Below are 12826 nucleotides of genomic sequence, written 5' to 3'. Positions count from 1 at the left end.
TTCGGATGCATCCTGAACAACCTTCTGTATTATTTATGTAAGTTGCATTATTTTTTTCTTTTACCTTCTTCTCTCACTTGCTGTTAGTTTTAAACGTCAGGAAGCGGGGCCTTTTTATACCAGTGGCTGGTTAACGTGGGGGCGAAGGGGGCAGAAGCCTCTTCTTATGTGCCTCATCACATTTAAACTGTCGGTCCAGCAAAGGTTGATTCATTTCAGTGATTTAAATCACTTAATGAAATAATTCGTAGAATAATTAATTTGTAGATATCAGATTTACTTTTGGTGAAAGTACTAAATCTCCTAATCATTCAATCAATCTTATATACTCTACCATTTTCAAAGGAAAAGTATGGGGACATGGACGTCCGGAAGGGGGGGCAAGGGGGCCACGCCCCCCTGGAAAATGAAATTCTACCCAAATATTATAATTTCACACATAATTTCATTTCAGTCACATTAATATATGTTAATTATTATAAATTCATTGAAAACTATAATTTCAGACCGAAATAGTGTTTTATGAGGGGGTATCATTATTATGGGGAAAAAATATGCCTCCTTTGCTCCCCTGGAGAAGAAATACCTTATTTGCCCCTCCCTGGAAAAAATCCTGCAAACGTCCATGTATGGGGACAAAATATTATGTACTGATGAGGTGAAGCTCATACGGAAGAGTTATATGTAAAATGTAAACACAACACATTGCATTTCTGTTGCTTTAAAAACAATAATTTTTACGCAAAAATATAAAATATTTTGTGTAGAGTAAGTAATATACAAAATATTGATCATGTTAAACTGAAAATAGTGTTATTATCATTAAACTATAAATAAACATTTCAGCTGATATTTTGCAAACTATTATTTAAAAATTCGCCAAAATTCAGCCTCAAAGACACAGAAAATAACAAATGTTTTATTTTTACTGGAAGAAAATGTACTGAAGTTATTTTGTAGTTTCCTTAACACATTTAAACCACTTTTTCAAAATAGGGTTATATTCTACAGTATCAGAAACAGATTAGAAACACCTTTCATCAGTGGCGGCGATTTGGTTCCAAAATTGGGAGGGCAAGGACAGTTTACTTCCCTTTGCAGATAAGGTTTAGCATAGTGCGGGGACAAAAGTGACAAAAGGGGGGGGGGACTGCCCCCCTAATCGTCGCCACTGCTTTTAATACGAAATAAAATATATATATATATCTGTATGTACTGTGCCTAAAAACACGGAGGCAAATTTATGCGTTTTTGAAAAGCACAAGAAGCGATTTAAATAGAAAATAAAATATGGTATTTTAAATTAAAATCATTATATTTATCCACCCTGCGGTATAGTCCCGATTAGCCAAGCTGGGCATAAAGTTCCACTTGATCAGTTTCCACGTCCAGCCAGACGCGAGGACCCTGAACTTCTCCTCCCCAGCGACTTTTCCCTGTGGCAAGCTAGGGAAAGAGAGGTCTGTGCGCTTTGTAGGAGGGGGAGAAAACTGTTAGCATTATGCTTATGGGAGTATCAAATTTCCGTTGGTGTAGAAAAACACATCAGAGGGAATAGGACAGGTTGAAGATTTTACTTGTGTTAGGAAAAGTAGAAACTTTAATTTGATTAGCCGTAATTTCAAGTTGAAGTTGTTTGTCCGTAAGGAATACATGGGAGTCTTCTGTAACGTAATTATTCATCATATATTTTACACATCGTATCAAGCTTAATCAACATAAAAAGCCGCTTTCACTTGCAACATGGGGGAAAATTCATATTTTCTTGTCCTATGTTTTGCTTTTTTCAGTAGCAGTGCCCATTCCAACTATATTGAGATAATTTGTTTGCGTTGCAACTTCCCGTTGGCAATTCCGGAAGAGTTCCAGTCCCCACCGCTTGGCGGAGCTGCTTTACAACGTTAGCTATAACAAACCTCGAGTCATCCGGTGTCTACGTTGATTTTCAGTTGTCCTTTTGGTCTTCCGCTGCTGTTTTTCTCGAGGCTGTAGGAAGTCCTGAAAGCGAGCAGACCTGTTTGGTCGTAAATACAATCCTGTTCTGCGTGGGCGTGGTTCCGCTTGACTTTCTTCCCCCCTTTTGCTACCGGCGTCTCCTTCAGGAAAGGGTGATTCACTCATCCAGAACATCTTCCAATCAATGCTACTGCAAATTATGAGTCAGTGGAACGTGACTTGTTTACAACTCTCGTGCTTGACTCAGTGTTGCCAAATGAAGGGAAATTTTCCTTTTGCAGGGAAATTCGGACCGAAATTTTAGCCAAAAGGGAAAAGGGAATTTCGATGAAAAATACCACAATTGCAGGGAAATTTTAAAGTCATTTTTACTACAGTTTATGTTAATTTCGAATTTCATATACACATTTTTTATGTTATTTATTTTTCTACTCGTACTTGTTTCTGCTCCTTTAAGTTTATTGTACGTTGCTTTTATGCATCTTTGGATAAATAATAACGATGAGGATTAACGATTAAATAGATTCCTGACCAGGATTCAAACCTGGGACATCTGGTCAGGAAGTGATGAAACTGAAATGTGAAAATTTTTTAAAATGTTTTTATTCTAACGTATAATTCCGCCACCACCACTAATAATGCTGCTGCTGCTGCTACTACTACTAGGCTACTTATTATTATTATTATATAATTTGCTTAGGTGAAGGGAAAAATTGGTCCAAAAAGGGAAATTTTGCCCCTTGGAAAGGGAAATTATGCCCTCATATTGTGGTAACACTGGCTTGACTTTCGTGTTTTCCGTCGCGTGGCTGACTGCGGTCGATCAGTATCGATGAATGATAGCAGCGACTTGTGATTCCGCATTTTTGACCAAATCTCTAATCTCTATATGCAACCGAATTACTGGCATTATGGATATTGCATATTGAACGGTGGTATCTTATACAATAGACATTTTGGTAAATAAAACCTTATTTATTTAAAGTCGATTTCCTATAGTTTCAGTTCTAATCGGAACTTCACTTTACTTCAAAGAAAGTTCTGAAAGATAAGTTTTCACTCTGACAAGCACATGTCAAATCCACGTGAAGCCCAGTATATCCTCCTCTCAAACCTTTCCCCAAAAGCGTCCGTTTTAGGAACTGGCAGCTCTTGTCAAGTCCACATGAGGTAAATGAGATGTTGCCAAATCAGTTTCTTTAGAGATTTCATAACGTGAGGTTGCGATTATCTTTGCTAGGTTGTGAGAGTGTTGTGCTATTTTTTAATACAATATGGATACCTTGGGAGTATAACATCGCACTGTATGAATAGATATCTAAACACTGCAGGTAAAAGTGACAAAAATAAAAACAGGTGCTCGCTCGAAAGCAGCAGATACGCATCCGGTCGGCTTTCTCTCGAGCTGTCAAAGATAGCGAACTGGCGTTCCAATGAAGACTTAATTTATACTAGGCCGCAGCTCGGCGGTTGACTGATTGATTTGGTTTATTGTTAGGCTTACCATACGTCCGGGGTTAGCCCGGACAGTCCTGTTTTTTAGTGCTGTCCGGGATTGCAAAATGTCCGGGGTTTTGAGAATCTGGACATGAAAGTAGCTACCGGTATTGAATATCGACGACCAGAATTTATGACCAGCAAGGATCGATCGATTATTTTCTTTCTTCGAGAAATCTACTTCCGAACGGTTCCGTTTCCGTGAGCGTCTTGGTGGTCTTGCAAGCGTGTGAAGCAACTCGTCTACACGTTTTTGGTAATTATAACTATTTACAAGGGCTTTGCATTTGGTAATGGGCAAATGAAAGTGTGTATTTAACGTTAACCTGCAGCAGGAATACAAATTCTTGAAACTGTGTAACGACAGTGACAGTGTGCAATGTACACTCTGTAATGGAGTATTTTCTCTTGCACAGAAAGGAAGAGGTGATATTGAAGATCATGTGAAAACAGTTAAACATAGGAGTGCTATTAATGCTACTGCTTCAACAAACATAAGAGATTTTAGAAAATAATGTTAATATTTTTTCTTGTGCAATTTATAGTTTAATGTTCCAATAAAATGTTAAGGCTTTTAAGTAATTTCAATTTATTTTTGCAAAGAAAACTAAAATTCAGCAGTAACGAGTTGATCGCGAAACCCGAAAAATATGGTAAGCCTATTTATTGTACTTCGCATTTTTTCCACTTGTGGCTAATCGCGAATATGAGAATGACTGATATGATAAAATCGATGAATGGACATTCACAAATAACTCCCAATGCCCATCCCGGGATCTCCCGACGGTTGAGAAACATTGGACTAGAACAGACTCCTACTCAAGTGCAAGTTTGCTACATTGAAACTATTACTTTCTACAACGACCGTTACAACTGCGTCTGTGGCTTTGAATTTTATCACTACTCTCCCCTGCCGAGAATAAAAATCTACCCATGTTTATTTTCCCGTTGTTAAAGCACTTCCACAGCTGTGGTGTCAATGTTTGATCAAGCGAAGAAAGATTTGTGTATGTCCACATTGCCTTGCTTTCTAGGGTATCCACGTGAGTGTAAGGATTTCACCGCCCTGAAACGTAACAGATAAGTATTGGATGGGTTTCTTCCTGGGGATTTATATTTGCCCTCGGCCATTTTTTATCACTTCCCATCACAGCCACACGTGTGTGTTCTCTTTACGCTTTTTATCACAACTGGCTGTTTTCCAGTCACTAGTTTGTTTTCTTTTAAGGGTGATATTTATAGCGGCTGTGAGTAAGAATTCTTATCTACAGATACATGTAACCCCAGACAGGATATTCTTTTCTCACTACGGTGTTGTAAAGCCAAGTATTATCATTTCAACAACATCCCCTCCTTTCAGGTTAAATTATCATTTAAATGATAATACTTGGTAAGGTAGGGGAGCCAAAGGTAGCCCGTGTTCGCAAGGTGGTCCATCTATATGGTCGTACCTTATAAAATGTAATTATATTAAATTAATTTCTCAATATTATTATATTTCTAAGAAGTTATCTTGAAATAATGAAATTGTAATGTGCTAAATTACACTGGGAAATTCATAATCCAATATATTGATAGTGTGAATAACAACAGTCACTATGTCAAGAATCAGCAGCAGCGAAGAACAAAGTCTTCAATATGAATTTCGTTAATAAATTAATTATTAATATGTAATATGTAAAAACCTGAATTTTGGAGAAATCAGTTTCAATGTCTGTCCCAGAATTATAGCTCCTTACTCGATAAAAGAAACAATAGAAAAGCCGACCTTCGTAGCGGCGTGGTTAGACGCCGGGTGTTCCGGATTCGAATACCGACCTGGGCATGGTTGTTTGTTGTGAGTGTCCCTTCATCAATTTCATAATATCATCAATCATCTTCATCTTTGCTATTAGCCAAAAAGTGGCAGAAAAGCGAAGTAAAATATACCAAATTAATCAAAACCAGAAATGTGGTCCAAATACTTACTGCATTTTATGTAAAAATATGTAAGATAAACGGAAATATGTAATAAACCTCAAAATATGTGAAAATATGAAACATAAATTTCACATATATCGTTCCTGATATCGTAATTCGCCGACATTTGCAATTTTTGCTTATCTACATGCAAAGAAAAAAGTGTGTAATTACATAAAAATCCAAGGCCCTATTTATCACCAGCTGTTCCATATGATACATTAACAATACATGCTTGGAACAGAATCATTTCAAGTAAACCAAAATTACAGTTTAACTGTGTAAATGTGTGCACTAAACGTGCATCAACTTTAATTTGATTCATTAGTTTATGGAGTTATCATACAAAATTAATTCCTGTGAGGTTGCTAGCATGAGATTTGGAGTAAAATTTGAAAAAAAAAATAATAATAGAAAATTTTCACCTTTTGGTAGACAAGGGTTCGGAGTGCATAAGTGCTTCTTGTTAATATCGCTGGATCATTTCATTTGGTGCTGGATGAACAGAACACACGGTTCTTCCTGAGCTGGTTTCCTAACTTTCCAACAGGGTCGCGTGTAGGTTTGCCAACTTTCCCGGAATAGTCGGGAATATCTTGGAATCCAGGGTGCGAAATCATTGAAAACTGGTGGGGGGAAGAGAAAGTTCTTAATCTTCAAACCCCCCTCCCCCACAAACACATGTGTAAATTATACCATATACATATTTCTAATGTTATTAAAAGTAATAAAAAATTACTCATTTAAAAATATATTATTATTATTATTAATTACATAAAGGAAATTAATTTGTTACTTCTATACATATCAGATATTGCAAAGCAGCTAACTAATTCCTTTACTAACCGGTTAAAGATGTTAATAAATTTTAAAATAGTTGAAGTGGTTTTATTATGTGTAAGTTTTTGTTTAGTTTGTGCTTTATGTTAATGTAAATCAATTAGATTTCAAAGTTATTATTGTCTTGCATAATTTATTGTGTGTATTGATGTAGATTTGATAATTCAATACTCACAACTACACTAATTTGTGTGTTTTTTCGATATTAATCTTAGTAAAGTATATTTCAAATTAAAAGTAATTGGTTATCTTTTGTGTGTTATAACAAAAGCTCTCCCCCTCGGAAATGTTTGGTGGGGGATTTCTGATGCCACTATTGTTGGTGAGGGGGAAATCCCCCCGTTCCCCCAGGATTACGCACCCTGTTGGAATCGAACTCACTCTCTCGAACAAACTTTGTTATATCCCGGAATGACGAGATTTATTACATTTTTAATTTGCATCTTTTTATTTTCTTTTGGTTTGCATTTGCCGAGGGAAAAATATTTTTATTGCAAACCAAGCAATCAAACTTCACAATATTATATTGAAAATCGTGAAAAGTGAGTCGTTGTTTAAGTAAATGGGAAGGTGAGAAATAGGAAATTTTAACGTATTGTAGCGCCAGTGTCTACAAGAGAGCTGCAGAAAACAACAACAAATACAAAGTCTCGATATAAAGATTTACTTCGTAGTATGTTTACAGTCAGGGTGGATAAAAATTATGATTTTTATTTTTTAAAAAAACAACATTTTTGATGATTTTTTAAGATTAAAATAGATTTTTTTAATATAAATCGATCTTTTTGTTTGTTTTATTTTTAAAAACCAACTTAAAATTTCTTGCATGGTGTTTGGCACCTTACATATAGACATGATTTTTATGGAAAGGCTTTTTCTGGTAAACGGCACTGTAAAATATTTGAACAGTTTGATTTCAGCAACTAAAAAAATATATGTAAATATAATAAGAAACTCAATATGCTGACCAAGGCAGAAATTTATTATTATTATAAAACATAAACTAAACGTAACGTTTCAACCTTCTAGCAAACATTTGTACTTGGTGCAGAGTTTGAAGAAGACCTTGCTAGAAGGTTGAAACGTTACGTTTACTTTGTTTTATAATAAAATAAATGTCTGCCTTCGTAAGCATTATGAGTTTTTCATATCATGGAAACAAGGCTTAATGGTGTTATAATGTAAATATAAATTTCTCTGTTTCTCATACTGAATATACATATGCATAATATTATGAACCTACTATGGAAATGTTTGTTGTGTGTGTTAATGAAACTGTAATAAATTCAGTAACTTTTGCAGAGCAGCCTACGGCTGAACCTCGCCCGCTAAATAAAGGAATTATTATTATTGTTGTTATTATTAATAAAACATTCTGGATGTACTCTACAATTGTAACTTAAAATATTTTTCATAGTCTTTGTATATGAATTTTGGCAATTTTTTAAATGAAAGTTTGCAAAATATCAGCTGCCATATTTAATGATAATGATACACTATTTATGGTTTAACATGATTAGTATTTTGTATATTATTCTACACAAAATGTTTGCTATTTTTGCTATTAAAAACTATTGAATTTTAAATTAAGAGAAATGTGTGATTACATTTTCTTTCGTATGAGTTTCATTCCATCAATGCATATATTTTATTTCTTTATTTTCCTTTGTTAGAGCCTAATAAACACAATTAAATGATTACGAGATTAATGTACTTTCACCACAAGTGATTCTGATATCTACAAAACCTTTATGTACATTATTCTGTAAATTATTTATTTAAAGTGGTTTAAGTCAGTGATTTTTTTTAAATCACCTGATTTAAATCGATCCATCTTGGTTACAGTGGAATTATATGCGTTTCAAACGCTAATTAATTTTTAAATGTAGTTTTTGGTATAAATTATGGCATTTCATTTTGAAGAAGTTCGTTTACGGCTTCAGAAGAGTCTTGATCAGTCTACATTGATTTTGTTTACTAAGTTGTTTTAATCAAGTGGATTGAATTTTGTATTCACAGGAGCAAGATCACAAACAGGTAACAGCTGATATTCAGGACATTTTCCTTAATGTAACATTTTAATCCAAAGGGTTTGGAGACTAAGGAAATCTCCCGAAATTTTATTCTTGAAAGTTGACACGCCTAGACGTGCGTGAACATGCATAAGTGATCGTGTTCGGGTTAGCAGTCGCAGCATATGCACGCGCGCGGCTATACGGGGACCGGATTTGGGGTGAATTGAAAGTGCCACATTATTCTGGGTCCTTGCTTAGTTGAAGGGTCATGCAGCACGGAAATTTCCATCACGTCCCAATTGAGTTCCCCTGGGAGAGCTAACGGGGAAATCAACTGAACCACAACAGCTTTCTGGCACTTGTTCACTGCCAACCTTTTAAAGCTCTATCCATACAACGGACTTGAAACCTCAACCAATCAATCTAGTAATGTAAAACAATTGATTGACTTGGTTTATTGAACTTCGCTTTTCTGCCGCTTTTGGGTAATCGCGAAGATGAGGATCAGTGATTCTACATGAAATTGATGAATGGACACTCACAAACACCCATGCCGGAATGAACCCGGGACCCCTGGCGTCGTAGCGTCCGCCACGGTTAATGTAAAACGAGACGTGGGAAGGGAAGTTAAGCAGTTCTCTAACCTATCCCCTGGAGGGACGTTGCATTCACATCAAACGTGTTGAATGTAGTTTTGCAAACCTGCACGTCCAGTTATTAAAGCGAGAAGAAAAAAAACTCACCCTTCTCCATTGGACTGCCTGGAGTCCTCGAGGTCTTCCAGCTGCTCTTGGAGGCTCCAGACCCTCCTCTGCTTCTCCTCCGCCTCCTTCCGCAGCCTCTCCAGCCTCTGCTCCTTCAGAAGCAGCTTCCGGCGACTCAGGTACGCGTTGCTGATGTTCACCAGGACGGTCTCCTCCTGTTTCCTGCAACACAATGCGAGCAATCAGAAAAAAGGCTGGTGCCTGCATGTTAAGTACTCTTTAACGCTTTCATTCGCTGCCGAAGGAGAGACTCTGGGGAAGAATAATTACCCTGAGTCATTGTGCCTGGAAAGCAACTCCTCTGTGCAAATTGTAAAGTGTTGATATGCTAAGTGGAGCATCTCGTTTCATGTGAAACAAACTTGATCTGTCTTGGATGACAATTCAAATAGCAAGTTTCAAACTGTTTAGTTTTTCAATCAGCTTTGATTATTTTAAAACTTAATCTTTCTTGTATAACAGTTCAAATAGCAAGATTCAAACTATTTAGTTTATCAATCAACGTTTTTTTGTTTTAAAACTTCATAATTCTTGTATGACAGTTTAGTTTTTGATTACTTGAAAATTTCATATTTCTTGGATGATAGTTCAAATAGCAAACTTCAAACTATTTAGTGTTTCAATCAGCTTTGGTTGTTTTAAAACTTATCTTTCTTGAATGACAGTTCAAATAGCAAGTTACAAACTATTTAGTGTTTCAATCAGCTTTGATTGTTCGAAAATGTAATCTTTCTTGGATGACAGTTCAAATAGCAAGTTACAAACTATTTAATGCTTCCATCAACTGTCTTAAAACTTTTACAATTCTTGGATGACAGTTCAAAGAACAACTTTCAAACTATTTAACATATCAATCAAGTTTGATTGTTTTAAAACTATATTTATTGGATGACAGTTCAAATAGGAAGTTACAAACTATTTTACGTTTGAGTCAACTTTGACTGTTTCAAAACTTTACCTTTCTTGGATAACAGTTCAAACAGCAAGTACCAAAATGTTTCAATCAACTTTGTTTGACAACTTTTTATTTCTTTGATAACTGTTCAAGTATCAAGTTTCAAACTATTTAGCCCGACCCTGTGGCCGAGTGGTTAGCACATCGCGCTGCGACGCCAAGGGTCCCGGGTTCGAATCCCGGTCGGGCTTGGTTGTTTGTGAATGTCCATTCATCAATTTCATCATTTCATCACTCATCCCCATCTTCGCAAATTAGCCAAGAGGCACAAAACGCGAAGTAAAATAAACTAAATCAAATCAAACTATTTAGTGCTTCAGCTCACCTTAATTGATTTAAAACTTTACCTCTTTGGAATGATAATTCCAAGAGCAAGTTTCAAACCATTTAATGTTTCAATCAACTTCGTGTTTTAAACCTTTGCCTTTCTTGACTCTCCAAGTAAATAGTAGTAGGTGTCTACATAGAGAATAACAATTAATATATTCAGAATTGTGGGACAGCTTGTTAGATACGTAGTGGTAGAATGAATATTCTTAACCAGAAACACGGACTATTGTGCTAGGTATCTACCTGTAGAAGTAAAAATGTTTTCAGTAAACTAAAGCGAATATTGTTAGTGAAAACATGAACTATCCTAGTAGATATCTGCATGTAGAGGTAGGACGAATATTGTTATCAAGATCATGGACTACCCTAGTAGATATCTACCTGTAAAGTGAAACGAACCAGAATCATGGACTATCCTAGTAGATATCTATCTGTAGAACTACAACGAAAAGTGTTAGCAGAAACATTCACTATCCTAGTAAGGTAAGTTACCGCAATAAGGCCCGGACCACAATAAAGCCCACTGACTGTTTCTCTGAAACTATGAAGAGCGACTGCCAGATGGCAACATTGTACGAGAGCTGAAAGTACTCAAGGAAGAACTTTACCCGTAATTCCCGCGTAGTATGAATCGTCGAGGAACTGGAGCAGTCCGAAGTTTTGTTGCTGTTACAAAAAAGTGAGATATAACTTTCAAACTACATATTTCGTCTTATATATGTTCATGTATTGTAGACAGTAGGATAATAGGTACTTGGTCTGCATGTAACATTAACCATGTCCATTACAACAACAAAGTGTTTTCCGTTGTACTTTTATTGTACTGATCTGTAATATTACGAAACGGCATGTCGTGCCATGTTACACAACAAGGCCCAAGAGCTTGTGTGGTACGCGGGACATGGCGTCATGAGGAGTGTGCTGGGATACTGCCTCAGGACGTGGACATTTTCACTTGCCCTCGCTGCTAGATGGACTGAAACTGAATTGTAAGCTTAGACTTTTATTTCGTAAGTGGTTAATAATGTGATGAATGTGATCTATTGCTCTTTTGTGCTTTGAAGCATAGTTTTGTAACAATTTACCATTGAACTTTGAGTGTTGCAACGCGGGCCTTATTGTGAAATAGGTTACAAAATAAGGCCCATTGCAAACATTTTTTCATCACATTTTATTTTGTATTTTGAGGAATTGTACGACTGCTATATATTGATAGTCTGTAACCAACATAATAAAGTTTCATGTCCTCTAACAATAATTGTCGATTCTTCTAAATTGACAGTTTCAAAGGCAAACATTTTTAGGTGGGCCTTATTGCGGTAACTTACCTTAGATATCTACCTGTAGAAGTGGAACGAATAGTGTTAGTGGAAACGTGCACTATCCCAGTAGATATCTACCTGTAAGGACCTCTCCAGCACGGAACAACTTCCTTCGGGGATGACCCGTTCACTCCCCAGCCCGACCTGCCCCCTCTCTCGTTAGCACCACGTGTCCTCACGGATGGAGCACAGCCCTGTGAGCTCTTCTCTTCGAACATCCTGCACATGTCTTTGATGGACACACACCGCGAAGTCCTTTCCACGACCGTCGCTTCGCTCAGGTCGTGGAGCGACTTGGTTCGGCTGTTGGCGAGGTTGTTCCTCTCCTGGAACCTGTGCGTCGTCTGCTTGCTCATCAGAGTGTTCAAGTTCTCCGTACTCACGCACGAGCGTCCGATGTTCCTCCTCGGAGGAGTCTTTCGAGTCGACTGCTCAGCCTCTCGACTCAGCTTCGAGATGATCACTTCGAACAGGCGTCTCTTCTCCTTCACTGGCACGAACACATCACTCTGGCACCTCGACCGCAGCTCCTCCTCATCCTCAGGGAGCTTCCCCACCTCGTCGTCCTCCTCCTCGTCGTTGCAGCTGTCGCTGGAGGTGGTCAGCGAGGCGACGGGACTTCGTGACACCGGGTAGCCAAGGAGGTGCGTCAGCCTGGTCTGGTCCTTGGGTTCGCCGTCGTCTTCCCATGTCGAGGGCTTCTTCATTGTTTCCGTGATCTTCATGATGTCCAAGTATTTCACACCGTCAAGAGGGGTCTGTTTCAGCAGCTCCACAACGAGTACTTTGATCCACCGCTCATAGTCTTGTTGTGTGGGAGCCTGCGGAAAAAGAATAAAACGTGGTTAGTTGAAGAAGGCACTTTTAAATACACATTCTTCTAAAATTACACAAAGCCTTCCAGAAATTAGACAAGTGGGTGTTCGGTGCAAGTAGTTATTTCCGTTCGCTACTATGTCCTTAGATGGCGCACGACGCTGTATCGTTATTTGTGTTCAGTATCAAGTTGTACAACTGCATCTACAGATGTGTAAGTTCTGTAGTAGAACATAGTTGAGAAGCGAGTCGCTGTAGAATGTGAGTTGCAGCGTGCCAGCACCGAACGCAGAATTGCGGAATTTCAGGCTGGACAGACTTGCACACCCTCCTTACACCCCAGACCTGTCGACTTATGAGTTGAAGAAGCAA

General features: G+C 37.5%; 1 protein-coding gene across 1 annotated transcript in view; it reads right to left on the bottom strand.

Annotated features, from left to right (window-relative positions):
- LOC145996374 (uncharacterized) overlaps positions 1 to 12826 on the bottom strand; it is an 86624-nt gene that overhangs the window by 16019 nt on the left and 57779 nt on the right. Inside the window, exons 3-4 of the mRNA XM_083132804.1 lie at positions 11717 to 12459; positions 9011 to 9193 (exon numbers count right to left, since the gene is read on the bottom strand). Of these exons, the coding sequence (XP_082988930.1) occupies positions 9011 to 9193; positions 11717 to 12459 (926 nt within the window). The remainder of the gene's footprint in view (positions 1 to 9010; positions 9194 to 11716; positions 12460 to 12826) is intronic.

This window comes from Lepisma saccharinum, chromosome 12, assembly GCF_977018435.1.
Source record: "Lepisma saccharinum chromosome 12, izLepSacc3.1, whole genome shotgun sequence".
Taxonomy (NCBI): Eukaryota; Metazoa; Arthropoda; class Insecta; order Zygentoma; family Lepismatidae; genus Lepisma; species Lepisma saccharinum.
Note: the sequence above shows the minus strand (reverse complement) of the source record. Positions and strands in the feature narration are given on the sequence as shown.